Source organism: Oncorhynchus mykiss, chromosome 30 (genome assembly GCF_013265735.2).
Source record: "Oncorhynchus mykiss isolate Arlee chromosome 30, USDA_OmykA_1.1, whole genome shotgun sequence".
NCBI classification, from domain to species: domain Eukaryota; kingdom Metazoa; phylum Chordata; class Actinopteri; order Salmoniformes; family Salmonidae; genus Oncorhynchus; species Oncorhynchus mykiss.
The window spans coordinates 33,684,848-33,711,008 of record NC_050570.1 but is presented as its reverse complement, the minus strand read 5'-3'; the positions used below and the strand labels follow the sequence as shown (position 1 = coordinate 33,711,008).

At 42.9% G+C, this 26,161-nt stretch overlaps 1 protein-coding gene across 4 annotated transcripts; it reads left to right on the top strand.

Moving 5' to 3' along the window:
* The first annotated feature begins 118 nt into the window (after window positions 1-118).
* LOC110521741 (BTB/POZ domain-containing protein KCTD1-like) lies at window positions 119-24,968 on the top strand. Of its 4 annotated transcripts, XM_021599569.2 has the most exons (6): window positions 7,202-8,831; window positions 10,577-10,770; window positions 10,984-11,128; window positions 11,316-11,621; window positions 18,566-18,621; window positions 18,844-19,123. In XM_021599569.2, coding segments are annotated over exons 1-6 (2,259 nt in total). In that variant the 5' UTR covers window positions 7,202-7,274; the 3' UTR covers window positions 18,845-19,123. The 4 variants fall into 4 exon arrangements, with proteins under 4 accessions (XP_021455245.1, XP_021455244.2, XP_021455243.2 ...); XM_021599570.2 differs by lacking the exons at window positions 7,202-8,831; window positions 18,566-18,621; window positions 18,844-19,123 and adding exons at window positions 119-221; window positions 22,894-24,963; XM_021599568.2 differs by having other exon boundaries at window positions 18,566-19,123.
* The last annotated feature ends 1,193 nt before the right edge of the window (window positions 24,969-26,161 follow it).

The following is a 26,161-nucleotide window of genomic DNA, read 5'->3' as shown; positions in this document are numbered from 1 at the left end:
GAAGTTGTTGTCTCTCTTGTGTGTGTGTACAGAGATTGGAGGAATAGCCTACATTTGTTTTCTGATCTTAGCCTGAGGGTCTAGCGGAGCCTCGGAGCGCCTGTTCACTGTATGTGGTTGTCTTCCCTCCCTCGCTAGCCTTTTCTCTCTGGCGCGCCGGGGAAGCAGCATATCGCCTGGATTCAGATCAGGAAGCCAAGGATTGATGTTGGATGTTTCAGGTAAGAACTGTCTGAGACTGGGTTAGTTTTTCATTTCCTCGTACAGGTTGTGGAGTTGATTAGGCGAGCAGCGGTGTTTTACACATGTGCTAGGGTAGTGGACAAGAGCTACAATTTGCTGCCAAAATTATTCATCACTTGTGGTGAGGAAATTCTAAGCTCTGTAGCCTTGTTATGTGTCGCTGTCCATGGTCCTGCACATGTAGAGGGTGCTGATGGCTTGTCTAGGGTTGCTGTCCGGGTCAATTTTATGCTGAAATGACAGCTCCCTGGTGTGTCCCATGTGGGAATGCCTTATCATGGCACTACACTTTATTCAAAGGTAAAGTTAAATATGGAAATAGAATAATGACATTATTTTGTTGTTATACTGCAGTTGTATTGTTCCAGTTAGCATCTCATCATACTTTGTTTCATATTGTGTGTGTGTGTGTGTGTGTGTGTGTGTGTGTGTGTGTGTGTGTGTGTGTGTGTGTGTGTGTGTGTGTGTGTGTGTGTGTGTGTGTGTCAATTCAGGGAGTGATTTCAATTTTAAAAAATCAGAATTTATGTTTTTGGAAATAAATAACTTTTGACTTTTCCATTTATTGAGAAGTCATCGAAAATAAATGCCCAAATTAATGTTAAATTATTGAATTGTAATTTTAGTTTTCTCCTGAAATGATTGCCTTCAAATCAAAGCCAACCCTGGTGTGTGTGTGTAGGTGTTTGTGGTGTACGTGTGTATGTGTGGTTCCTTGCACTCGTGCATGTGTGCGTGCATGCACATTTGTGTGCTTGTGTGTAGAGGTAGTGGAGCAGACAATGTGTACTGTATAGGATATGCAGTCACCCCTGAGCCATCCAGTTGTTTGGCATGTCATTAATAATGGATCCTGGAACTCATTAAAGCTGAAGTGACAGCTTGCTATTTACACCGGCTGGCAGGGAGAGAAATATGCTTATAGATGCACATTCCGAAAACATTCTGTACTCCAGCTGTTTAGACCTCTTCAGGATAATGGCATGTTTCAGAAGGATAGAATACCAAATATATGATCAGAAAGTATATTTGATAGAGAGTGGGTAAGGCTTACTTCACATGTGGTTATTACACTGTTGTAAAGTCTTTGCACTATTAATGATTGTGCAGTTGTGTAGGTATTTTGTGTATTAATGTTCATTATAAACTTGGTGGGTCGAGCCCTGAATGCTGATTGGCTGAAGGTGGGGGTATATCAGACCGTATACCACTGGTATGACAAAACATTTATTTTTACTGCTCTAATTATGTTTGTAAACAGTTTATAATAGCAATAAGGCAACTTGGGTGTTTGTGGTATATGGCCAATATACCATGGTTAAGGGCTGTTCTTAGCCACGACGCAACGTGGAGTGCCTGGATACAGCCCTTAGCCGTGGTATATTGGCCATATACCGCATCGCCTCGCACCTTATTGCTTAATTATGTTGGGTATGTAAGGGATGGTGTCCTACTGGCTGTGTAATCTAGTCTTCGAAGTTTTCCCTTCATTCTTTGTTGTGACAAGTATTGCTTTAATAGACTTTGTATGTGTACAAATAGTTTCCGAATTAGTGTGTATGTGTACCTGTTGTTTGATTTGGTTTATTTGTACATAGTGTTGCAGGTCTCTCCTATGGGACAGACAGATAAACAGAGTGTTTGTTCCTGATTGTGTTCTCGTTACAAACTACTACTGGGAAGATTGGCTGTTTTAGACAATAATGAGTGTAATACCATTCCCAAACCAGACGTGTGCGTCAGTCTGCCGTTGTGCGGAAATAGATGTTGTCCCCCCACACCAATCGCATTCACGACACGCAGGTTGAAATATCAAAGCAAACTCTGAACCAATTATATTAATTTGGGGACAGGTCGAAAAGCATTAAACATTTATGGCAATTTAGCTAGCTAGCTTGCAGTTGCTAGCTAATTTGCCCTATTTAGCTAGCTAGCTTGCTATTGCTAGCTAATTTGTCCTGGGATATAAACATTGAGATGTTATTTTACCTGAAATACACAAGGTCCTCTACTCTGACAATTAATCCACACATAAAATGGTCAACCGAATTATGTCTAGTCATCTCTCCTACTTCCAGGCTTTTTCTTCTTTGGACTTTATATGGCGATTGGCAACTAACTTTCATAAAGGTTTATTACCACAACCAACCTCAGTTCATCTTTCAATCACCCACGTGGATATATCCAATGAGGAGATGGCACGTGGGTATATGCTTCTAAAAGCCAATGAGGAGATGGGAGAAGCAGGACTTGCATCGCGTTCGGCATCACAAATAGAAGCAACTTCTATTTTAGTGCCTGTTAACGCAGACGCTCGTTGGCGCGCACGAGCAGTGTGGGTGCTGTGACTGAATAACATGTATGTGTAAATTAATTTTGCAACGCTCGCACACACAACACGTCCGGTTTGGGCAGTGTGTAAAGGGCAGGTGTAGAGTGAGGGCTTTTTGTTTATAAGAGAGTGCACACACACACACACACACACACACATATGCACACACCAAAGAAATTGATATGCTCACACACTCTTCTACACACCCACAAACATACCCCCACAAACTAACACATCTCTCTACTCTTTCATGCCAGCCCCAGGCTACGGGAGCAGGTCTAGCTAGCTATCACACCTTGGTGTTAATTTCCCAAGGTTTTTGACAAGGAGCCTCAGAGCGAGAGAGAGCCTTGTTCTTTGTGTAAGTGCTTTTTCTTCTACAGCTTCTCCCTATCTCTGCAGATTAGTCAGGGAGTAAATTACCTGCCTGCACACAAAAAAGCGCAATCCTACACACTTTGCTGCCACGCGGCGCATAGATCTTCTTTTGAAGAGCGGCCATGTTATTTCCTCAAACCCCGAAGGCTCTCCTGGCATGCAAATCATCATAAAATGAAATGTAAAACTCCATATTCTGGGGCCCTCTTCTTATCATCAACTGCACAAGCAGCATACAAATCAGGTTGGGATCAGACACCACGGCAAAGGTCTCAACTTAAAGAGCTAGCTAATTGCTAATTGGGTATGGAGTTGCGAAACGAGGTGCTGCTAACAAGAATTAAAACGTGGGTATTTTTTCTTATTTTTCTTATTTTCCAAATGTCTCAGCCGTCCTTCCTGGTGACATGCCTGGGAGCTGGAACACAGTCAGAGAGAAAAGAGGTTTCAGGAAGGAAGGATTCATAACGACTGTTTCTGTAGGGCAGTCTTTACTTGTTGGTTGCTTCTCCCCATCCCTTGACCCCTTCCCATAATGGACCCAGATTAAAATGAATCATGGACAAAATAGCATTCTACATGAAAAATGTCCATTAAAAGTGATTTCAGTCCAGAACCAGGCTTAATGTGGGTTGGGAAAAGGTTGCTCATATTAATTTCCTCACATACTGTACATAACATTTTGACACAATCCCATCACAACACACTCACTCAGGAAATATGTTTATATTGCTCAGCTCTATTCTCTGCACGGCTGTGATGGATTGAAGTGGATCACGCTGCTTTTTCAATTGTAATAAATGCCATTAACACACTCCCCGTAGATACACACTGTCGAGGCTGTCTGCCTGACGATATCCATTACTGCCACCTCTCACACATGAAAACCAAATCCCCCACGACATCCAGCACTGTCATGGAGCAGCAGAGATAGTCTGAGATTTGTTAACTGTCATATTATACTTGAATTTAACTAACAGCTTTGTTAGGTACTTGGCTTCTCACAGGTCTTCCTGTGTTGTTACTCTGGGTATAGTTGGCGAAGAGGGTCATTAACAACCCTTCACTCCATCTCGTTAGGGGACAGTAAGGGAAACTTTTAGTGTATGTCTATATGAACCCTAAGTGGGCAGCATAAGAAGTCTATGAACCTTCACAAGGGTAAAAGAGTTAACCTATTAACCTTAGTAGGAACAGCTCATACTGTCCTCATAAGCTGTAATAGCAGCAGCGTATGGAGGACATATGAACCTAAGGTAGCAGCATAACAATGAACCTACACAAGAGCAGCATCAGAAGTATGTACAGTTGAAGTCGGAAGTTTACATACACTTAGGTTTTCAAACACTCCACAAATTTCAAACTATAGTTTTGACAAGTCGGTTAGGACATCTACTTTGTGAATGACACAAGCCATTTTTCCAACAATTGATTACAGACATTAATTCACTGTATCCCAATTCCAGTGGGTCAGAAGTTTACATACACTAAGTTGACTGTGCCTTTATAAAGCTTGGAAAATTCAAGAAAATTATGTCCTGGCTTTAGAAGCTTTTGATAGGCTAATTTACATAATTTGAGTCAATTGGAGGTGTACCTGTGGATGTATCAAATGAAATCAGCCAAGACCTCAGAAAATAAATTGTAGACCTCCTCTAGTCTGGTTCATCCTTGGGAGCAATTTCCAAATGCCTGAAGGTACCACGTTCACCTGTACAAACAATAGTATGCAAGTATAAACGCCATGGGACCACGCAGCCGTCTTACTAAGGAAGGAGACGCATTCTGTCTCCTAGAGATGAACGTACTTTAGTGCGAAAAGTGCAAATCAATCCCAGAACAACAGCAAAGGACCTCATGAAGATGCTGGAGGAAACTCTCAGCAAGGAAGAAGCCACTGCTCCAAAACCGCCATAAAAAGGCAGACAACGGTTTGCAACTGCACATGAGGACAAAGATTGTACTTTTTGGAGAAATGTCCTCTGGTCTGATAGAACTGTTTGGCCATAACGACCGTCATTATGTTTGGAGGAGAAAGAGGGAGGATTGCAAGCCAAAGAACACCATCTCAACCGTAAAGCACAGGAGTGGCAGCATCATGTTGTGGGGGTGCTTTGCTGCAGGAGGGACTGGTGCACTTCACACAACAGATGGCATCATAAGGTAGGAAAATGTTGTGGATTTATTGAAGCAACATCTCAAGACATCAGTCAGGAAGTTAAAGCTTAGTCGCAAATGGGTCTTCCAAATGGACAATGACCCCAAGCAAACTTCCAAGTTGTGGCAAAAGGGCTTAAGGACAACAAAGTCAAAGTATTTGAGTGGCCATCACAAAGTCCAAACCTCAATCCTATAGAAAATGTGTGGGTAGAACTGGAAAAGCGTGTGGGAGCAAGGACGCCTACAAACCTGCTCTGTCAGAAAGAATGGGCCAAAGTTTACCCAACGTATTGTGGAAAACTTGTGGAAGGCTACCCGAAGCATTTGAACCCAAGTTAAACAATTTAAAGGCAATGCTACCAAATACTAATTTAGTGTATGTATACTTCTGACCCACTGGGAATGTGATGAAATAAATAAAAGCTGAAATAAATCATTCTCTCTACTATTTTTCTGACATTTCACATTCTTAAAATAAAGTGTTGATCCTAACTGACTTAAGACAGGGAATTTTCACAACGATTAAATGTCAGGAATAGTGAAAAACTGAGTTTAAAAGTATTTGCCTAAGGTGAATGTAAAATTCTGACTTCAACTGTACCTTCAGAAGGGCAACAGAGCTAACCTATGAGCCTTTCTAAGAGCTCATATAGCCTTTATAAGTTGTAAAAGGAGCATCACATGGAGAACACCATGTATCAGGCTGTATTAAGGTCATGTGTGCCCAGGGGAGAGGCAGTGCTCTTAGCCTGGAGGTACAGCAGGGTGATGATGTTCTATATTAAAAATAATATAATATAATTGCTTTGCACTTCTGAGGAATTGGCATTTATTCTCAAATCAATGCACAAGTCTAACAACACATCTCACATAGCACTGAGATGGAGTACTGTACACGACAACCAGGAAAGCGTGTCCGATAAAGAGTTGATGTATATTTTTTTCCAGTGACCTGCGCATCTCTCATGTCCCTGTGCAGCAAGGATTATGTGAACATGCTGCATGGTTATTATCTTATGGGAGATGAGAGAGAACACATATCACTGCAGTTACACAACATCAAATCAAATTAATTTGTAACATAGGTGTAACGAAAATGCTTGTCGCTACGAGTGTAGCGAAATGCTTGTGCTTCTAGTTCCGACCATGCAGTAATATCTAACAAGTAATATAACCTAACAATTTCACAACAACTACCTTATACACACAAGTGTAAAGGAATGAATACGAATATGTACATAAAAATATATGAATGAGTGATGCCCGAACGACATAGGCAAGATGGAGTAGATGGTATAGAGTACAGTATATACATATGAGATGAGTAATGTTGGGTTTGAAAACACTATATAAAGTGGCATTAAAGTGGCTAGTGATACAGTACATCAAGATGGCAAGATGTAGTAGATGGTATCGAGTACAGTATATACCTATGAGATGATTAATGTAGGGTATGAAAACATTATATAAAGTGGCATTGTTTAAAGTGGCTAGTGATACATTTAATTACATCAAGATGGCAAGATGCAGTAGATGGTCTAGCGTACAGTATAAACATATGAGATGAGTAATGTACGGTATGTGCGCATTATATAAAGTGACTAGTGAAAAATTGATTACATCCATTTTTCCATTATTAAAGTGGCTAGAGTTGAGTCAGTATGTTGGCAGCAGCCACTCAATGTTAGTGATGGCTGTTTAAGTCTGATGGCCTTGAGATAGAAGCTGTGGATCGTTAAAGCTGCATCCTCTCAAATCAAGCTGTTGGAGCTTGCAACACTGTTCTAATAGGCAGGTGTGTGTGTGTGTGTGTGTGTGTGTGTGTGTGTGTGTGTGTGTGTGTGTGTGTGTGTGTGTGTGTGTGTGTGTGTGTGTGTGTGTGTGTGTGTGTGTTAGTCAGATATTGCAGTAGTTACTTCCAATAAAACGAGATCTGAAACCCTGTTAGATAAATCCCATGGTGCTTGTGAGTGGTCCAATATGCAGTCCAATACTGCAGCCTTTTTTGGGAGCGCGCTCCCTTTACCCACTAGCAGCGCTCGCTCCCTGCACCTTTAAGAGTGCGTGCCTAGCTGAAGGTCACTAAACACAAAGCTCTCCCATCTCTGTGGTCCAATATAGCGCATGCGCTCTGCCTGAGGACTGCTACACAGACTGCAATATGGCGAGAATGCCTGGCAGCGCAGACTGCTCTAGTGACACAGCGGGGACAGAGCGGGAGGAGCACATGAGTTGCCCGGAGACTGAGAGGAGCGGAGATGAGGAGGATGATGAGATCCAGGAGGTACAGATCACCGGGGAGGAGTATGGGGAGGATGAACTGGAGTGGGAGGCAGAGTGCGCAGACCCCAGCAGCTGCTCCGCTATGGAGACAGAAGCGGTCCTTATGCGTAGTATGGACCAGTGCAGCGGGTTGGGACCGGGAGCGGACCCTGGACAGTTTCACATCCCCGAACTGGACTCGGATCCGGAGGGAGACCTGCAGCCGTCTGACCGCTCCAGACTGAGCGAAAACACCCGCCTGGCTACTAGGTATGCGGTACGGATCTTCCGGGAGTACCTGAGCGAGAAATCCCAAAGTCCTGACTTTGAAACTCTGGACAAGGAGGCGCTGTGCGCGGTCCTGCAGTCCTTCTACGCGGAGGCACGCTCTAAGAGCGGCCAGCTCTACAGCAAGTCTTCCCTCATTAGCATTCGGAGTTCTCTGAACCGCTACCTGAATGAGCCACCGTACTGTCGCACCCTGGATCTCACTAAAGACCCAGAACTACGCAGCGCCAACCTGACCCTGGCCGCGGTCATCAGAAAGCTGGAGGAGCAGGGTGCTGGTCCCGTGGTGCAAAAACAGGCAATCACGCGGGCGGACCTGAGAAAACTCTACACCTCCAGTGTGTTTAACATCGATACGCCGTTCGGGCTGCTCAACAAAGTGTGGTTCGAGACATGCATGTATTTCTGTACGAGGGGGCGAGAGAATCAGCGCGAGCTGGAGGAGGATTCATTCGGCCTGGCCATAGACGAGAATGGGAGAAAGTTTATCTATTTCAAAGCACTGGGGCCGTATCACAAGTCTCGCTCCGCGTGTTGGAATAAAAAGAGACCAGACCCGGATGAAGATACTTTGCCGCGCATGTATGAGACTGGAACTGAGTTTTGTCCATATGCCAGCTTTGTTAGGTATGTCTCGAAACGGAACCCAGTGTGCAAAGCATTCTTCCAACGACCACGAGACCACTGCTGCGCAAGCGACATAACATGGTATGAGAACAAAGCCATTGGTAAAAACCTGCTTGGTACGAGGATGCAGATGCTGTCGCGTGCTGCCAAACTGTCAAAGACCTACACCAACCACTGCATCGGCGCCGTCTCCATAGCAACGCTCAACAGCATTGCCGGTATAGGGTCAAAGTTGGTGTCGCTTCAGATTGCCTCGGAAACAGTTAATGGTGGCGTGCAGTCTCATCTTCAGCTCGTGATCCCGTACATCCAACAGGTCACAGACACAGTGGAACTGAAGCCGCAGAGAACAACAAGGAAAGCTCGTGCTCTTTGCGGTTTTTCGGGACCTCCTTCTCCTAAGAAGCTCTGTGTGCGTCCCGGAGAACGCGCAATGTCCCCTGTGGTCATAGTGGACGGTACAGAGCCCGTGGACATCCGACCCCAGGAGCCCCACGGTCAGCAATCCGCTCCTTTACTGACTGACGTGGTATCCGCGCAGGTAATAGAGTTTCATACAGTGCACCGACAGAGATTATGCTTTTGCATTTTTAAATGTAATGCAGGATAACCTTACTTATAGACAGCCTCTCAAAAACGTCCTCAGATTAATGCGGAAATTAAATTAGTGCGTAATAGGTTATGTCGCCATTTGTTCACGCACCATTTTCTGTGTTAATGAAGTGTTTAAGTGTATAGAGTCTTACATCATTTCCAATTTACTGTGAAAGCATTGACCTGTAGGATGTGTGTGGGTTTGTATTGTGTAGGAGTGAGTGTTGTATTATCTTTGGGTGTTCTAGGTGCTTTAGTAAAGAGGTCATGAATATTGTGCTTGCATTCCAAATGGCAACGAATTCCCGGTTGAAGTGCAACTGCATCTTGATTCAGTTTAGGAATCTAATGTTGAATTTGTTAAAGGATAATTGCATTTGTTTTGATTAAATGTACACATTTATTGTGGTATTGAAATGGTCGTTTTTGAAATTGTAACCTGTAGTTGTTGATTTTTTTTGTTGTTGGAATGTCCATGTTGAAATTGTTGTCCTCAGAGCACCATTGACAATGAGACATTGGTCTCAATGGGCTCCCCTGATTAAATAAAAGCTCAATAAAAATAGGGATTAGGGTGCCATTTGGGACGCACCCTGTGAGTGCAGAGGAGAGGACAGTAGTGAGTTTTCTTTGGGACTTTGTCTGTTGCCATGGGTTACTGCACCACAGGCCCACAGTTATTAACCATGCACCACAGTGGAGCCGGCAGGGGTAGAGCCAGAGCGTGCAAGCTCTCTCTCTCTCTCTCTCTCACACACACACACACACACACACACACACACATACATACACACACACAGCACACATCTATTATACCCATTCGCCTAAAGCTCACATTTTCCTGAGACACAGGCACTATAATGAAAAAAAGTATGGCAGGCTGTCTCAAGTAAGTATCTTTCATCCAATGACAAAATGAGTGTGTGTGTGTGTGTTTGCCCAGTCTCTTACGAGTTTCATGTTTTTGAGCCATTCCTCTAATGAGCCTGCCTGTTATGTGGTCCCGGGGAGATGGACATGTCTGCTGCATTACCAACAGCTCTGCTCATCTGATTTCTGCTTTATCAGCTATATCTCTCTCTCCCTTTATCTCCCTCTATCTCTGTATACCTACAGTATCTTACTATTTACTGTGTTCTCAGCTTTAAGAGGCAGACTCTGTCCTGTGGGCCATGGCTGTCTTTCTCCCTCACTGCACTTACCACAGTAAATGCTGACCAGTAGACTTTATAGCTTGTTAGTTTTTCTGAAGTGCAGATTTTCGTGAAGCATTTACAAGGGTTTTTAAACCCTCCTCGATAAGGTAATGTCCTCACCTGTCTCAAAACCTCACCTGTATAGCAGAGGAGGCAGACTCCTATCTGTCTCTGAGCTCCTTTAACTACACTCAGATATCTCTTCACAACCAAAAGCTACCCCTGATATACACACAGACTCTGAAAAGGGTAAATACACTCTTCGTCATGCAGTGCAGTGCATCATGAGTTCTGTGCTCAAAGCATTGACGCAGTATGAATGAAGTCTCAGTCTACTACTCCTTACTAGTGTCCTGTCTCTACTTGGTCGCTCATGGAAGAACTCTGTAATGCCTCGTGTGTTTAACGGTTTACAGTATGTGTGACAAATTTTCGTTGGACATTTGTGTACATTGGACAATAAAGTATTCTTCTTATTTTTCTTCTTGTCTCCCAGGATAGCCGTAATAGCAGCATGGCCAGTAGGCCGCTGGTCTCCCAGTCCCCTGCCTCTCCACTGGGCTCTGGGGGTATCGGGGGCATCCCCACCCCCGCCCAGCTCACAAAGACCAACGCCCCTGTACACATAGATGTAGGAGGACACATGTACACCAGCAGCCTGGCTACACTCACCAAGTACCCCGAGTCACGGTAAGACACACACACACATAGGGTGTTTGAGATCAACTACATTGAAGTGGATTGAACAGTCACTGATCTACAAATGACATTGCATTCCAAATAACTACTCATTATGTGATCAACATTAGCGATTCTGCGCCTTGCCTTTCTCAAACTGATCCCCTCAAACATGAACATGCACACTCTGATGACAATCACAATGATGATATCACCTTCCACCAGGATTGGTCGTCTATTCAACGGGACAGAGCCCATAGTGTTAGATAGTCTGAAGCAGCACTACTTCATAGACCGAGACGGCCATATATTCCGCTACATCCTCAACTTCCTGCGGACGGCCAAACTGCTCCTCCCTGACGACTTCAAAGTGAGTATCTCTGAAACTGAGTGAGAGATACTGGAAAACCTCATCCATAATTCATTTCTGACAACATAGTGTGTGAAACTTTGTGGGTTCACTTTTTAAAATAATCTGATGTATCATTCTGTGTGTGTGTGTGTGTGTGTGTGTGTGTGTGTGTGTGTGTGATTGCATGCGTGCGTGCATGTTCCAGGAGTACTATCTACTCTATGAGGAGGCCAGGTTCTTCAAGCTATCCCCACTACAAGCAGAGTTAGAACGCTGGAGGAGTGAGCGTGAGGCCAGGAGTGTGTGGCGTGTGTGTGAGTGTGTGGTGGTGCGTGTAGCTCCAGAGCTGGGGGAGAGGATCACTCTGAGTGGAGAGAGGGCTTTGATCGAGGACGTGTTTCCAGAGGTTGGGGACGTCATGTGCAACTCCATGAACGCAGGCTGGAATCATGACTCTACTCACGTCATACGCTTTCCACTCAATGGATACTGTCACCTCAACTCTGTACAGGTAACAAGACAGACATTACCCTATCAATACCACTGCTTACCATGAAAATAACTACCCAACATCCTACAATAACAGATTACGTCACCTCAACTCACAACGAATAAGGTCACCTCAACTCATATCACATTAACCCACCTCAACTCTGTGTATGTAGCCTTAAAGACATGCTCCAGAACTTTGGCAACTACAAAGTATTTTTTATCTTTGCGCTGGATGTGACAATGTGTAGTTCATACATGCATAATCTATGAGCAGAGTTACTGTTTTGCCTCAATTAGCCATAAAATCCCTAGTTTGAAAACAACCCTTTTTCTGGAAGCTGTGCTGCGCCATTTTTTCTACATTTTCTCCCACGTGGGCCAGCCCCCTGGCAATTTGAGTTCAACCAATGAGCTTCAGCCCCTCGCCATTTGAGTGACAGCCAGCAAGAGGCACATCATGCACACACAGCAGAACGAGAGAGAGCACAATGACGCGGTGTATATATCTTCACATACGGTGTGTGACGTAGTACGCAATGTTCTGGGAAACCTTTTGGCTTGTGAGTGTTACTTTCAGAACTACTGGCTAAAAAGTATACAAAATCTCTTTAACTCCGTACACGTAACATCACACTAACCAGTACCCATGGCATAAGCATAGTACAACCTTAAATAACATCATACAGGGCCAGACCAGCCAGGGGAAAGAGAGATTAATCCTGTTTAGATATGAAAAATGTAGCCACCGGGTCTGCTGGAATGGTAGGAAAGAGCAACAGTCACAGAGAGAGGGAGGGAGAGTGAGAGTGAGAAAGAGACTGACAGAAGGAGGCAGAGAGAAAGAAAAACAGAGAGAGAGAGAGATGGAGGCAAACAAAGGTTTCTATTGTACTGCCTGTGACAGTCACACAGAAAGAGAAGGAGAGAGCGACAGAGTAAGAGAGAGAGAGAGAGAGAGCCAGGGATGGAGGCAGACAGAGAGGATAGAGTAACAGCTGCTCCTTCAGGGCATGCTAATGGAATGTCATCTTGCAGCTATAGAGAGAATGTCTGCCTACCAAATGGCACATTATTACCTATTTAGTACACAACTTTTGACAAGGGCCTATAGTGCACTACATAGGGTGCCATTTGGGATACACACAATATTATTATATATATATTTTTTGCGTCTGTGTCTGCATCTGTTTGTCTGTGTTGTATGTGTGAGTTGTCATGGGAGAGGGGATGTGTGTTTTTAGATCAGGGAAGGACACAGTGAGATGGCTGGCTTCTGCCTGCTCAGAAACAAACTGTGACCCCATAGGGAAAAATAATATATTGGACTATATTTCAATAAAATATTTAAATATATTGGGAAAATGTATTTAGCAATTATATAACTAAATAAAATATACAGTATGTACGTATTTGTAAAATATATGTGTAAAATACACACTCACACCTCACAACATTCTCTATCCGATGATAAATGTCTATATGTTACAATGGCTTGCGAAAGTATTCACCCCCCTTGGCATTGTTGCCTTACAACCTGGAATTAAAATAGATTTTTGGGGGGTTTGTATAATGTTATTTACACAACATGCCAACCACATTGATGATTAAAAAAAAACCAAATTGTGAGACAAGCAAGAAATAAGACACACAAAAAACAGAAAACTTGAGCATGCTTAACCCTAGGTCAGTACTTTGTAGAGCCACCTTTGCAGCAATTACAGCTGCAAGTCTCTTGGGGTATGTCTCTATAAGCGTGGCACATCTAGCCACTGGGATTTTTGCCCATTCTTCAAGGCAAAACTGCTCCAGCATCTTCAAGTTGGATGGGTTCCACTGTGTGTACAGCAAACTAGGCCATTCCAAGACATTTCATTGTTTCCCCTTAAACCACTCGAGTGTTGCATTAGCAGTATGCTTAGGGTCATTATCCTGCTGGAAGGTGAACCTCTGGGCCAGTCTCAAATCTTTTGAAGACTGAAACAGGTTTCCCTCAAGAATTTCCCTGTATTTAGTGCCATCCATCATTCTTTAAATTCTGACCAGTTTCCCAGTCACTGCCGATGAAAAGCATACCCACAGCATGATGCTGCCACCACCATGCTTCACTGTGGGGATGGTGTTCTCGGGTGATGAGAGGTGTTGGGTTTGCGCCAGACATAGCATTTTCCTTGATGGCCAAAAAGCTTAATTTTAGTCTCATCTTCCATATGTTCGGGGAATCTCCCATATGCCTTTTCAAATCAAATCAAATCAAATTTTATTTGTCACATACACATGGTTAGCAGATGTTAATGCGAGTGTAGCGAAATGCTTGGCTTTTGGCGAACACCAAACGTGTTTGTTTATTTTTTTTCTTTAAGCAATGGCTTTTTTCTTGACACTCTTCCATAAAGCCTAGCTCTGTGGAGTGTACAGCTTAAAGTGGTCCTATGGACGGATACTCCAATCTCCGCTGTGGAGCTTTGCAGCTCCTTCAGGGTTATCTTTGGTCTCTTTGTTGCCTCTCTGATTAATGCCCTCCTTGCCTGGTCCGTGAGTTTTGGTGGGCGGTCCTCTCTTGGCAGGTTTGTTGTGGTGCCATATTCATTCTTTTTTTTTTATGGATTTAATGGTGGTCCATGGGATGTTCAAAGTTTTGGATATTTTTTTATAACCCAACTCTAATCTGTACTTCTCCACAACTTTGTCCCTGACCTGTTTGGAGAGCTCCTTGGTCTTCATAGTGCGGCTTGCTTGCTGGTGCCCCTTGCTCAGTGGTGTTGCAGACTCTGGGGCCTTTATACTGTATATATACTGAGATCATGTGACAGATCATTTGACACTTAGAATGCACACAGGGGGACTTTATTTAACTAATTGTGTTACTTCTGAAGATAATTGATTGCACCAGATCTTATTTAGGTGCTTGATAGCAAAGGGGGTGAATACATATGCGCGCTCCACTGTTCAATTTGTTTATTTTTTTGTTATTTATTTCATTTCACTTCCCCAATTTGGACTATTTTGTGTATGTCCATTACATGAAATCCAATAAAAATCTATTTAAATTACAGGTTGTAATGCAACAAAATAGGACAAATGCCAAGGGGGTGAATACTTTTGCAAGGCACTGTAACTTAAATAAGGTGTTTATTTCGAAAAGTCACTTGAACGTAGAACATATCTGTAAATATATTTTAAGATTTCCTGAGCTGTCAATCACAATTTGAAACGTTCCCAAGCCCGGCTCCAACTGACAGAGCAGCCATTGCAATTTAGAATTTTCTCTAGAAGAAGGAAAAGAGCAGGTGCCACCATCAAAAAGCTTTCTTGTTGATACTAGCCTTTTATTTGATTATACGTTCATAACATTGAATTAAAATATGTTTTAAACTGGGTGGGTAACAGAGGAAGAATATAATTTCTTCAACTGCAAGCAAGAGTTTTCATAAATTTGCTAACAAAGCTACCTAGCTCCTTTTTTAGCTTGCCACCAAAGGTAAGAATTGTTTTGAAAATTAAAGTTGATAAGAGTTGTCTTGGAATAGAGCCAAGTAGAGTGAATGTCATGTACAGTGCCTTCGGAAAGTATTCAGACCCCTTGACTTTTTCCATATTTTGTTACGTTACAGCTTTATTCTAAAATGGATTTAATTGTTTTTCTTCCTCATCGATCTACACACAATACCCCATAATGACAAAGCAAATTTGGGGAGTTTCTACCATTCTTGTCTGCAGATCCTCTCACACTCTGTCAGGTTGGATGGGGAGCTTTGCTGCACAGCTATTTTCAGGTCTCTCCAGAGATGTTTGATCGGGTTCAAATCCGGGCTCTGGCTGGGCCACTCAAAGACATTCAGAGACTTGTCCCGAGGCCACTCCTGCACTGTCTTGGCTGTGTGCTTAGTGTCGTTCTCCTGTTGGAAGGTGAATCTTCACCCCAGTCTGAGGTCCTGAGCACTCTGGAGCAGGTTTTCATCAAGGATCTTGCTTCTGAGGCTCCCGTGTGGCGCAGTGGTCTAAGACACTGCATCTCAGTGCAGGAGGCTTCAAAAAAATGTAAATTGCTGTACTTTGTTCCGTTAATTTTTGCCTCGATCCTGACTAGTCTCCCAGTCCCTGCTGCTGAAAAACATCCCCACAGCATGATGCTGCCACCACCATGCTTCACCGTAGGATGATGCTAGGTTTCCTCCAGGCGTGATGCTTGGCATTCAGGCCAAAGAGTTCAATTTTGTTTTCATCAGACCAGAGATTATTTTTTATCATGGTCAGAGAGTCTTTAGGTGCTTTTTGGCAAACTCCAAGTGGGCTGTCATGTGCCTTTTACTGAGGAGTGGTTTTCGTTTGGCCACTCTACCATAACGACCTGATTGATGGAGTGCTGCAGAGATGGTTGTCAAATCAAATTTATTTATATAGCCCTTCGTACATCAGCTGATATCTCAAAGTGCTGTACAGAAACCCAGCCTGAAACCCCAAACAGCAAGCAATGCAGGTGTAGAAGCACGGTGGCTAGGAAAAACTCCCTAGAAAGGCCAAAACCTAGGAAGAAACCTAGAGAGGAACCAGGCTATGTGGGGTGGCCAGTCCTCTTCTGGCTGTGCCGGGTGGAGATTATAACAGAACATGGCCAAGATATTCAAATGTTCATTAATGACCAGCATGGTCCAATAATAATAAGGCAGAACAGTTGAAACTGGAGCAGCAGCACGGCCAGATGGACTGGGGACAGCAAGGAGTCATCATGTCAGGTAGTCCTGAGGCATGGTCCTAGGGCTCAGGTCCTCCGAGAGAGAGAAAGAAAGAGAGAAAGAGAGAATTAGAGAGAGCACACTTAAATTCACACAGGACACCGAATAGGACAGGAGAAGTACTCCAGATATAACAAACTGACCCTAGCCCCCCGACACATAAACTACTACAGCATAAATACTGGAGGCTGAGACAGGAGGGGTCAGGAGACACTGTGGCCCCATCCGAGGACACCCCCGGACAGGGCCAAACAGGAAGGATATAACCCCACCCACTTTGCCAAAGCACAGCCCCCACACCACTAGAGGGATATCTTCAACCACCAACTTACCCTCCTGAGACAAGGCTGAGTATAGCCCACAAAGATCTCCGCCACGGCACAACCCAGACAGGATGATCACATCAGTGACTCAACCCACTCAGGTGACGCACCCCTCCCAGGGACGGTATGAGAGAGCCCCAGTAAGCCAGTGACTCAACCCACTCAGGTGACGCACCCCTCCCAGGGACGGTATGAGAGAGCCCCAGTAAGCCAGTGACTCAGCCCCTGTAATAGGGTTAGAGGCAGAGAATCCCAGTGGAAAGAGGGGAACCGGCCAGGCAGAGACAGCAAGGGCGGTTCGTTGCTCCAGAGCCTTTCCGTTCACCTTCCCACTCCTGGGCCAGACAACACTCAATCATATGACCCACTGAAGAGATGAGTCTTCAGTAAAGACTTAAAGGTTGAGACCGAGTTTGCGTCTCTGACATGGGTAGGCAGACCGTTCCATAAAAATGGAGCTCTATAGGAGAAAGCCCTGCCTCCAGCTGTTTGCTTAGAAATTCTAGGGACAATTAGGAGGCCTGCGTCTTGTGACCGTAGCGTACGTGTAGGTATGTACGGCAGGACCAAATCAGAGAGATAGGTAGGAGCAAGCCCATGTAATGCTTTGTAGGTTAGCAGTAAAACCTTGAAATCAGCCCTTGCTTTGACAGGAAGCCAGTGTAGGGAGGCTAGCACTGGAGTAATATGATCACATTTTTTGGTTCTAGTCAGGATTCTAGCAGCCGTATTTAGCACTAACTGAAGTTTATTTAGTGCTTTACCCGGGTAGCCGAAAAGTAGAGCATTGCAGTAGTCTAACCTAGAAGTGACAAAAGCATGGATGAATTTTTCTACATCATTTTTGGACAGAAAGTTTCAGATTTTTGCAATGTTACGTAGATGGAAAAAAGCTGTCCTTGAAATGGTCTTGATATGTTCTTCAAAAGAGAGATCAGGGTCCAGAGTAACGCCGAAGAACGTTGTCCTTCTGGAAGGTTCTCCCATTTCCACAGAGGTACGCTGGAGCTCTGTCAGAGTGACCGTCTGGTTCTTGGTCACCTCCTTGACCAAGGCCTTTCTCCACTGAATGCTCAGTTTGGCCGGGCAGACAGTTCTAGGAAGAGCCTTGGTGGTTCCAAACTTCTTCCATTTAAGAATGATGGAGGCCACTGTGTTCTTGGTGACCTTCAATCCTGCAGACATTTTTTTGTACCCTTCCCCGGATCTGTGCTTCAACACAGTCCTGTCAACTGTTGGACCTTATATAGACAGGTGTGTGCCTTTCCAAATCATGTCCAATTAATTGAATTTACCACAGGTGGACTCCAATCAAGTTGTAGGAACATCTAAATGACGATCAATGGAAACAGAATGCACAGCTCAATTTCGAGTCTCATATTTCGAGTCTCAAAGGGTCTGAATACTTTGTTTTTTATTTGTAAAACATTTGCACAAAAAAAAAACGTTTTCACTTTGGTATTGTGTGTAGATTGCTGGGTTTGAAAAAAAATCTATTTTAGAATAAGGCTGTAACTCCACAAAATGTTGAAAAAGTCAAGGGGTATGAATACTTTCCGAATGCACCGTATGTATTATTTTTTTTAAATTTAATTGCCAAAGCTATTATTAAATGTTATTGGACAACCAAGCATTGTGTTGCTTGCTAACTAGCTAGCTTAGGTGGCTTTAGTGAGGGTTGGGTGTCTCTGATACTTGCTAGATTATCTCTAGCGAAACATTATCCGTTATCCTTCCGGTCTGGAGCCTCAACTGCCTATGGACAGCCAATGTAAGTAGTCAATGGGAACATTTAGCTAGCTAGTTCCCAATTAAATTAACATTTGTTCATGAACATGAACCCCTTATTTATTCTTCATCTTGTGTAGAAGTGTTTCACTGACTCTCTGTCTCTAAATTATCCACAGGGTAACTTTCAGCTTGTGAGTTTGCAATGGACACTGAAGGTAAAGGAATCTGCATGGTAAGTATCAATTTGATGTTCATGAACATTAACCCCTAATTCTTCATCTTATGTGGAAGCATTTCACTGACTCTGTCTCCGCATTATCCACGGGGTAACTCTCAACTTGTGAGTCTGAACATGTCAACTGGAGGTGAAGGAATCTGCATTGTATCAATTTGATGTTTAAATACAGATGTTAACTGCACAGAGGTAATTTGTACATTATAATTTGTGTTTCAGATTCCACCTCCCAGTGACACAATTCAACAATGGACCAAGCTATTTGAGCAAAAAATAAAGATTATTGAAAGCACACTTTTATTTGTCAGTCATTTGTGTTTGTATTTATTAGGGATTTCCATTACTCTTCTTGGGGTCCAAACACATTAGGGTACATACATTGCATCTAAAACAAAAGATAAAACATTATAACGTTATTACACCGCTACATATCTATAATACAAAGTGTATAATACCAACATAATGCAATATTACAATGTACGTGTGTGTACAGTGCGTATGCGTGCGTCTGTTCCATAAGGTGTATGTTTACCAGTTTTTTTATGTAGTACTGTACTCCTCCCATAGTCTGTTCTGGACTTGGAAATTGTGAAGAAACCTCTGGTGGCATGTCTTGTGGGGTATGCATGGGTGTCCGAGCTGTGTGCTAGTAGGTTAAACAGACAGCTCGGGACATTCAGCGTGTCAACACTTCTTACAAAAACAAGTAGTGATGAAGTCAATCTCGCCATGAGAGATTGACATGCATATCATTAAAGTTAGCTCCCAGTGTACTTTTAAGGGCCAACCGTGCTGCCCTGTTCTGAGCCAATTGTAATTTTCCTAAGTCCATCTTTGTGGGACCTGACCACTCTACTGAACAGTAGTCCAGGTGCGACAAAACTAGGGATTGTTGGACCTGTCTTGTTGATAGTGTTGTGAAGAAGGCACTGTAACGCTTTATTATGGACAGACTTCTCCCTGTCTTAGCTACTGTTGTATCAATATGTTTTGACCATGACAGTTTACCATCCAGGGTTAGCAGTTTCGTCACCTCAACTTGCTCAACTTCCACATTATTCATTACATGGTTTAGTTGAGGTTTAGGGTATAGTGAATGATTTGTCCCAAATAAAATGCGTTTAGTTTTTGAAATATTTAGGACTAACTTATTCCTTGCCACCCATTCTGAAACTAACTGCAGGTCATTAAGTGTTGCAGTCATTTCAGTCGCTGTAGTAGCTGACACGTATAGTGTTGAGTCATCTGCATACATAAACACACTGACTTTACTCAAAGCATGTCGTTAGTAAAGATTTTTAAAAGTAAGGAACCTAAACAGCTGCCTTGGGGAATTTCTGATTCTACCTGGATTATGCTGTTGAGGCTCCCATGAAAGAACACCCTCTGTGTTCTGTTAGACAGGTAACTCTTTATCCACAATATAGCAGGAGGTGTAAAGCCATAACACATACGTTTTTCCAGCAGCAGACTGATCGATATTGTCAAAAGCCGCACTGAAGTCTAACAAAACAGCACCCACAATATTTTTATCTTCAATTTCTCTCAGTCATGAGTTATTCATTAAAACTGCACCACAGCATGCTGTTGTGATTTAGTGCTGCACTTTGTAGTTTTATGCATTTATTTTGATAGTGAGCTACAGTATGTAAGGTAAAAAGCTACATTTTCCATTCATGAAAATACATGGCAACATATATTTTAAAATATATTTTTGAATATATACTGAACAAAAATATAAATGCAATATGCAACAATTTCAAAGATTTTACTGAGTTACAGTTCATATAAAGAAATCAGTCGATCGAAATAATTAGGCCTTCATCTATAGGTTACACATGACTGGGAATAACACACTACATGACCAAAAGTATGTGGAAAACTGCTCGTAGAACATCTCCTTCCAAAATCATAGGCATTAATATGGAGTTTGTCCCCCTTTGCTGCTAATAGCCTCCACTCTCCTGGGAAGGCTTTCCACTAGATGTTGGAACATTGTTGCAGGGACTTGCTTCCATTTATCCATAAGAACATTAGTGAGGTCTCGCACTGATGTTGGGCGATTAGGACTGGCTCGCAGTCGGTGTTCCAATTCATCCCAATGGTGTTTGATGGGGTTGAAGGCAGGGCTCTGTGCACGCCAGTCAAGTTCTTCCACACCAATCTGGCATCTGCCAATCCCAGATTCGTCCATCGGACTGCCAGGTGGTGAAGCGTGATTCATCACTCCAGTTGACGCTTTTACACTACTCCAGAGTCCAATGGCAGTGAGCTTTACACCACTCCAGCTGATGCTTGGCATTGCACATGGTGATCTTAGGCTTGTGTGCTGCTGCTCGGCCATGGAAACCCATTTCATGAAGCTCCCGACTAACAGTTGTGCTAACGTTGCTTCCAGCGGCAGTTTGGAACTCGATAGTGAGTGTCGCAACCGAGGACAGAGGATTTTTACATGCTACATGCTTCAGCACTCGGTGGTCCCATTCTGTGAGCTTGTGTGGCCTACCACTTCATGGCTGAGCCGTTGTTTCTCCTAGACTTCACAATAAAGGCACTTACAGTTGACCAGGGCAGCTCTAGCAGGGCAGAAATTTGATGAACTGACTTGTTGGAAAGGTGGCATCCTATGACGGTGCCACATTGAAAGTCACTGAGCTCTTCAGTAAAGCTATTCTACTGCCAATGTTTGTCTATCGAGATTGCATGGCTGTGAGCTCGATTTTACACACCTGTCAACAATGGGTGTGGCTGAAATAGCCAAATCCACTCATTTGAAGGGGTGTCCACATTCTTTTGTATATATAGTGTATATGCATGTGTTGGTCACAAATATATATTTTTTAAGTAAGGGCCTTGATCAGAAAACCAGTCAGTATCTGGTGTGACCACTATTTGCCTCATGCAGCGCGACACATCTCCTTCACATAGAGTTGATCAGGCTATTGATTGTGGCCTGTGGATTGTTGTCCCACTCTTCTTCAATGGCTGTGGGAAGTTGCTGGAAATTGCCGGAACTGGAACACGTTGTTGTACACGTCGATCCAGAGCGTCCCAAACATGCTCAATGGGTGACATGTATGTTGATTGTTCAGGCCATGGAAGAACTGCGACATTCTTAGCATCCAGGAATTGTGTACAAATCCTTGTGACATGGGGCTGTGCATTATCATGCTGAATTATGAGGTGATGGCGGTGGATGAATGGCATGACAATGGGCCTCAGGATCTCATCTCGGTATATCGGTGCATTCAAATTGCCATCGATAAAATGGAATTGTGTTTGTTGTCCATAGCTTATGCCTGGCCATTCCATAACCCCACCACGGGGCACTCTGTTCACAACGTTGACATCAGCTAACCTCTCACCCACACACTACACTTTGTCTGCCATCTGCCTGGTACAGTTGAAACCGTGATTCCTCCCTGAAGAGCACACTTCTCCAACGTGCCTTCTAAGGTGAGCATTTTCCCAGTAAAGTTGGCTATGACGCCGAACTCCAGTCAGGTCAAGACTCTGGTGAGGAGGACGACCACGCAGTTGAGCTTCCCTGAGACGTTTTCTGACAGTTTGTGTAGAAATTCTTCGGTTTTGCAAACCCACAGTTTCAGCTTCTGGGTGGCTGGTCTCAGACGATCCTGCAGGTGAAGAAGCCAGATGTGGAGGTCCTGGACTGGTGTGGTTACGCATGGTCTGTGGTTGTAAGGTCGGTTGGATGTACTGCCAAATTCTCTAAAATGGCAATAGAGGTGGCATATAGTAGATAAATCATCATTCTCTAGCAACAATTCTGTTGGACATACCTGCAGTCAGCATGCAAATTGCACGCTACCTCAAAACTTGAGACATCTGTGGCATTGTGTTGTGTGACAAAACTGCACATTTTAGAGTGGACTTTATTGTCTCCAGCACAAGGTGCACCTTTGTAATGATCATGCTGTTTAATCAGCTTCTTCACCTGTCAGGTGGTGGATTATCTTATAAAAGGAGAAGTCCCTTCTACCATGGATGTAAACAAATGAGTGCACACAATTTGAGGAAAATAAGCTTTTTGTGAGTATAACACTTTGCATGTTGTGTTTATAATTTTGGGCACTGTTTGTGCTATTGTTAGTAACACATTTGCACATTACACACGTTGGTTTTCTTCCACCGACTGTATTCTTGTATGACTATCAACCCTGAATCAGAGCCTTTCTGAAATTACTTCTGACCACAAAAGTGTGTGTTTTTGTGTGCGGTGTCTGTAATGCATATGTGTTTGATTGACAGGTATTGGAGAGGTTGCAGCAGAGAGGGTTCGAGATAGCAGGGGCATGTGGTGGAGGAATAGACTCCTCCCATTTCAGCGAGTACGTCCTACGCAGGGAGGGGAAGAGCAACGGACAGTGTGGCCCCACCCTCATCTGCATCAAACAGGAAGCACTGGACTAAGCCCTGCCCGGGTCAGGGGTAACAGTGGATGATTGGTCAGGAGGGGAGCTGAAAGCCATGCCTCCATCTCCAAGGGAACACCAAGAGAGTCTGACCTGAAGTTTGTTTTAGATTTGCAGGGTCGTCGCTAGTTACGACAGCCACAAATTCATAAACCCCGCCTAATTCTACAATTTCTCTTAAATTATGTGATTTTAAACATAACCCTAACCTTAACCACACTGCTAACCATAAGCCTAACTCTAACCTTAAGTTAAGACAAAAAAGCACATTTTTGTTTTCATTCATTTTTACTACATAGATAATTCATACTTTGTGGCTGCGGTAACTAGTGTAAACCGATTTTTTCTTTTTTTTTTTACATAGTCGGTGCTATGTCGGTGAAGGTGATCTTACCTACACCAATAGGAGCGCAGTATAACTATGACCTCTTCGCCATGAACCATGGAAGTTACTAACCTGGCGGTACACAGCTAGACACTAGCTAGGTTTTGTACAGTAATTTTTTTGTTGACATTTAGAAAGATTGCATAGGAAGTAGATGCAACAATTGCCCGTCCCGGTGCATTTACATTGAACTGTCTTGTGTTGATAAAAACAGCTAGATGTAATGAGGTTGTTGAAGGGTTTTAAAATATCAATTTTGGCAAATTGTGCATTAATAAAGTGCCCACGTATCTGTTTCATGTCTCAGGTAGCTCGCAAAAGCCAGAATGGATAGATTGCAAGAATTTACTAATATTTGCCATACTTTTTATCATTCTCATGTGCCTACTTATTGCCGTGGTCTGTGTCAGGGTGTAACTTGCACTAGTTAAGATTTGAAACCATTTCATGGTGAAACTTCAAGTTCCAATGTAAAGCAATTCAGGCATTGTTGAAAGTCAAAACAATACTCTACTTGCAAAGAAACAGTATTTTTTGTTGCTGGAAAAATTGATGTAGCAAGCAGTAGGCATTTAGAAATAAATGTGGAGTGGAGCTTTATAGTTACGCGATAACGTCACACGCCCAGCGTACCTTTCTGATTTTCTTTGCAATCTTAATTTATTCCATCATAATTTGTCACAATAAATCCACCCCTCGAATGGAATAAATGTATTAGATCTTTCGGGGAAAAAAAGGTATCCTACAACTGCCGTTTCCATTACAGATGTCGCAATCCTTTGTTGAATAAACCTGGATCAATGGAAACTTGCCTAGTGACGGGCACCTCTCTCCCTTCGAGCAGGGACCTAGAGCACACAGAGAGCAGCAACATCAGCACTGTCATAGTACTACTCGTGTTTTCATGTAGGATTATTGTTTCATAGTGTCATAATAATTCATTGGAATTAGAATTCATTCAGATTCTTACAATAATGTAAATAGTCATAGAAATGGGATGCGGTCATGACTGAAACTCAACAGCTGAGAAACGTCACTGATGAATATGGAAGATATGCAGTTGACTGTTAAAAAGCACAAGTGCAAACAAGCACAACCATCCTTGTCTGGGAAATCTAACCCAGCCTAAACTAAATAGATAAAAGGTCATATGTGGTTCCGTGAAGCTACAGTTATTATTATGAGACACTTATGGAAGTTTTTCTTCTAGAAAATGTTGTAAACCAAAAATATGGTTTTCCCAGTTTTAAGTCTTTAACTTGTCATGAAAATGGAATTGTGAAGAGGTTCTTCATGAGACTTCAACATTTTATATTCATCACATTGATAAAAAAGAGATGTGTCTTGTCAGAGATTCAATTGATGCATGTTTTATTATGATCGTTACAGAGCAGCAGAGAGGATTTGAGGTCTGTATCAAATGCGTCTCCCTTTGTTTCACCAGAGGAAAACCTGTATGGATGAATGTACCACAAAAATGTTAATAAATGTTTCATACAAAAATATGTGTGTGTGTTAACTGTTATTCAGGAAACTAAATCATGAGAATATTGACTCAAATGTTTATTTTAATTAGGCCCGTTTTACTCTAGCAATCAGGTGCGAGGAACACTCCAATCACTGATCAGAGGACACTTGCAATCTGAGCCTTCCATCACTGCAGACTGATGGTAGAATTGAAACCGGAAAGTTTAGGGGGAGGTTTGCATTAACTTTAGATACCACCATGGTAAATATCTCACTTGCTTCAGATTTTAAGAGGAAGTAGTTCATGAATATGCATGAGCAATTTATGAATCTCAATTATTCAGAATTGCTTTTGTCTTCCTGGATTTGACGAGCTGTCAGAGGAGGGAGGGGGTTGTCTTTGATCTGGAACAGCAACAGGAAGAGTGATGATCACATGATGATACGCTTGTTAACATTACCGACAACAACAATCAATTATTTAACAATCACCTAATAAAACAGTAATCACACAAATGAAAATACCCTCACACTATTTGCCCCTGCTGTAGCTGGCAGTTATTTGGAGCAGTCTGCATAGCTGACCTCGATTAAAGGGCCAACACTCATTTCAGCAATCAGATCTTGCTTTAACTGGCACACTGTTGATTTGCCTAGCTTTCTGTTACGTTAGAGGTCAGCAGTCATTTCAGCTAAAATAATTCTGATCCATTTTATTCTCTCCTCCGTCTCTCCGTATTTCCCGGGGTAAAGCTGTGCCTAAAGCTGTGCCTAAAGCTGTGCTTAAAGCTCATATTTAAAGGTAATGGAATAATGAATCTCAAACACAACCCACATCCACAACTCTCCCGACACACATTTCCACACACACACACGCCCCAAAGGATGGCTATTTTTCCTCCAAGCGACCACCTAAAGGTGTCAACATAAAATGTAAATGACAATATGTGAGTAATGAGGCAATAAACAAAGAATCACTGATATACTATAAACGTACACAATACAGTCAATCAAATTGGTTGGCTATAGAGTGATTCTAGCCTCCTTCTAACCAACACACACGAGACCCCCACATCAAACCATACCAAGAAACCAACTTGCGTATCAACTTAGTCATGGCCGCTAACATTTGTTAAGGAACCAAATCTAAAATGAGGTCAAATCAGGAAGTGCAGTCACTCTTTGAATGAGGCCTGGGTAAGGTCAAAATGCCAACTTTGATCAATTATTTCTCAATTATGCTTTTAGATAC

What these genes read in the sequence shown, in the direction of transcription:
- LOC110521741 (XM_021599567.2), top strand. Translation starts at nt 7,275, where the DNA reads ATGGCGAGAATGCCTGGCAGCGCAGACTGCTCTAGTGACACAGCGGGG. An exon ending in CTGACGTGGTATCCGCGCAG is followed by an intron (nt 8,832 to 10,576) that starts GTAATAGAGTTT and finishes CTTGTCTCCCAG; the next exon opens with GATAGCCGTAATAGCAGCAT. An exon ending in GTCACCTCAACTCTGTACAG is followed by an intron (nt 11,622 to 22,893) that starts GTAACAAGACAG and finishes TTTGATTGACAG; the next exon opens with GTATTGGAGAGGTTGCAGCA.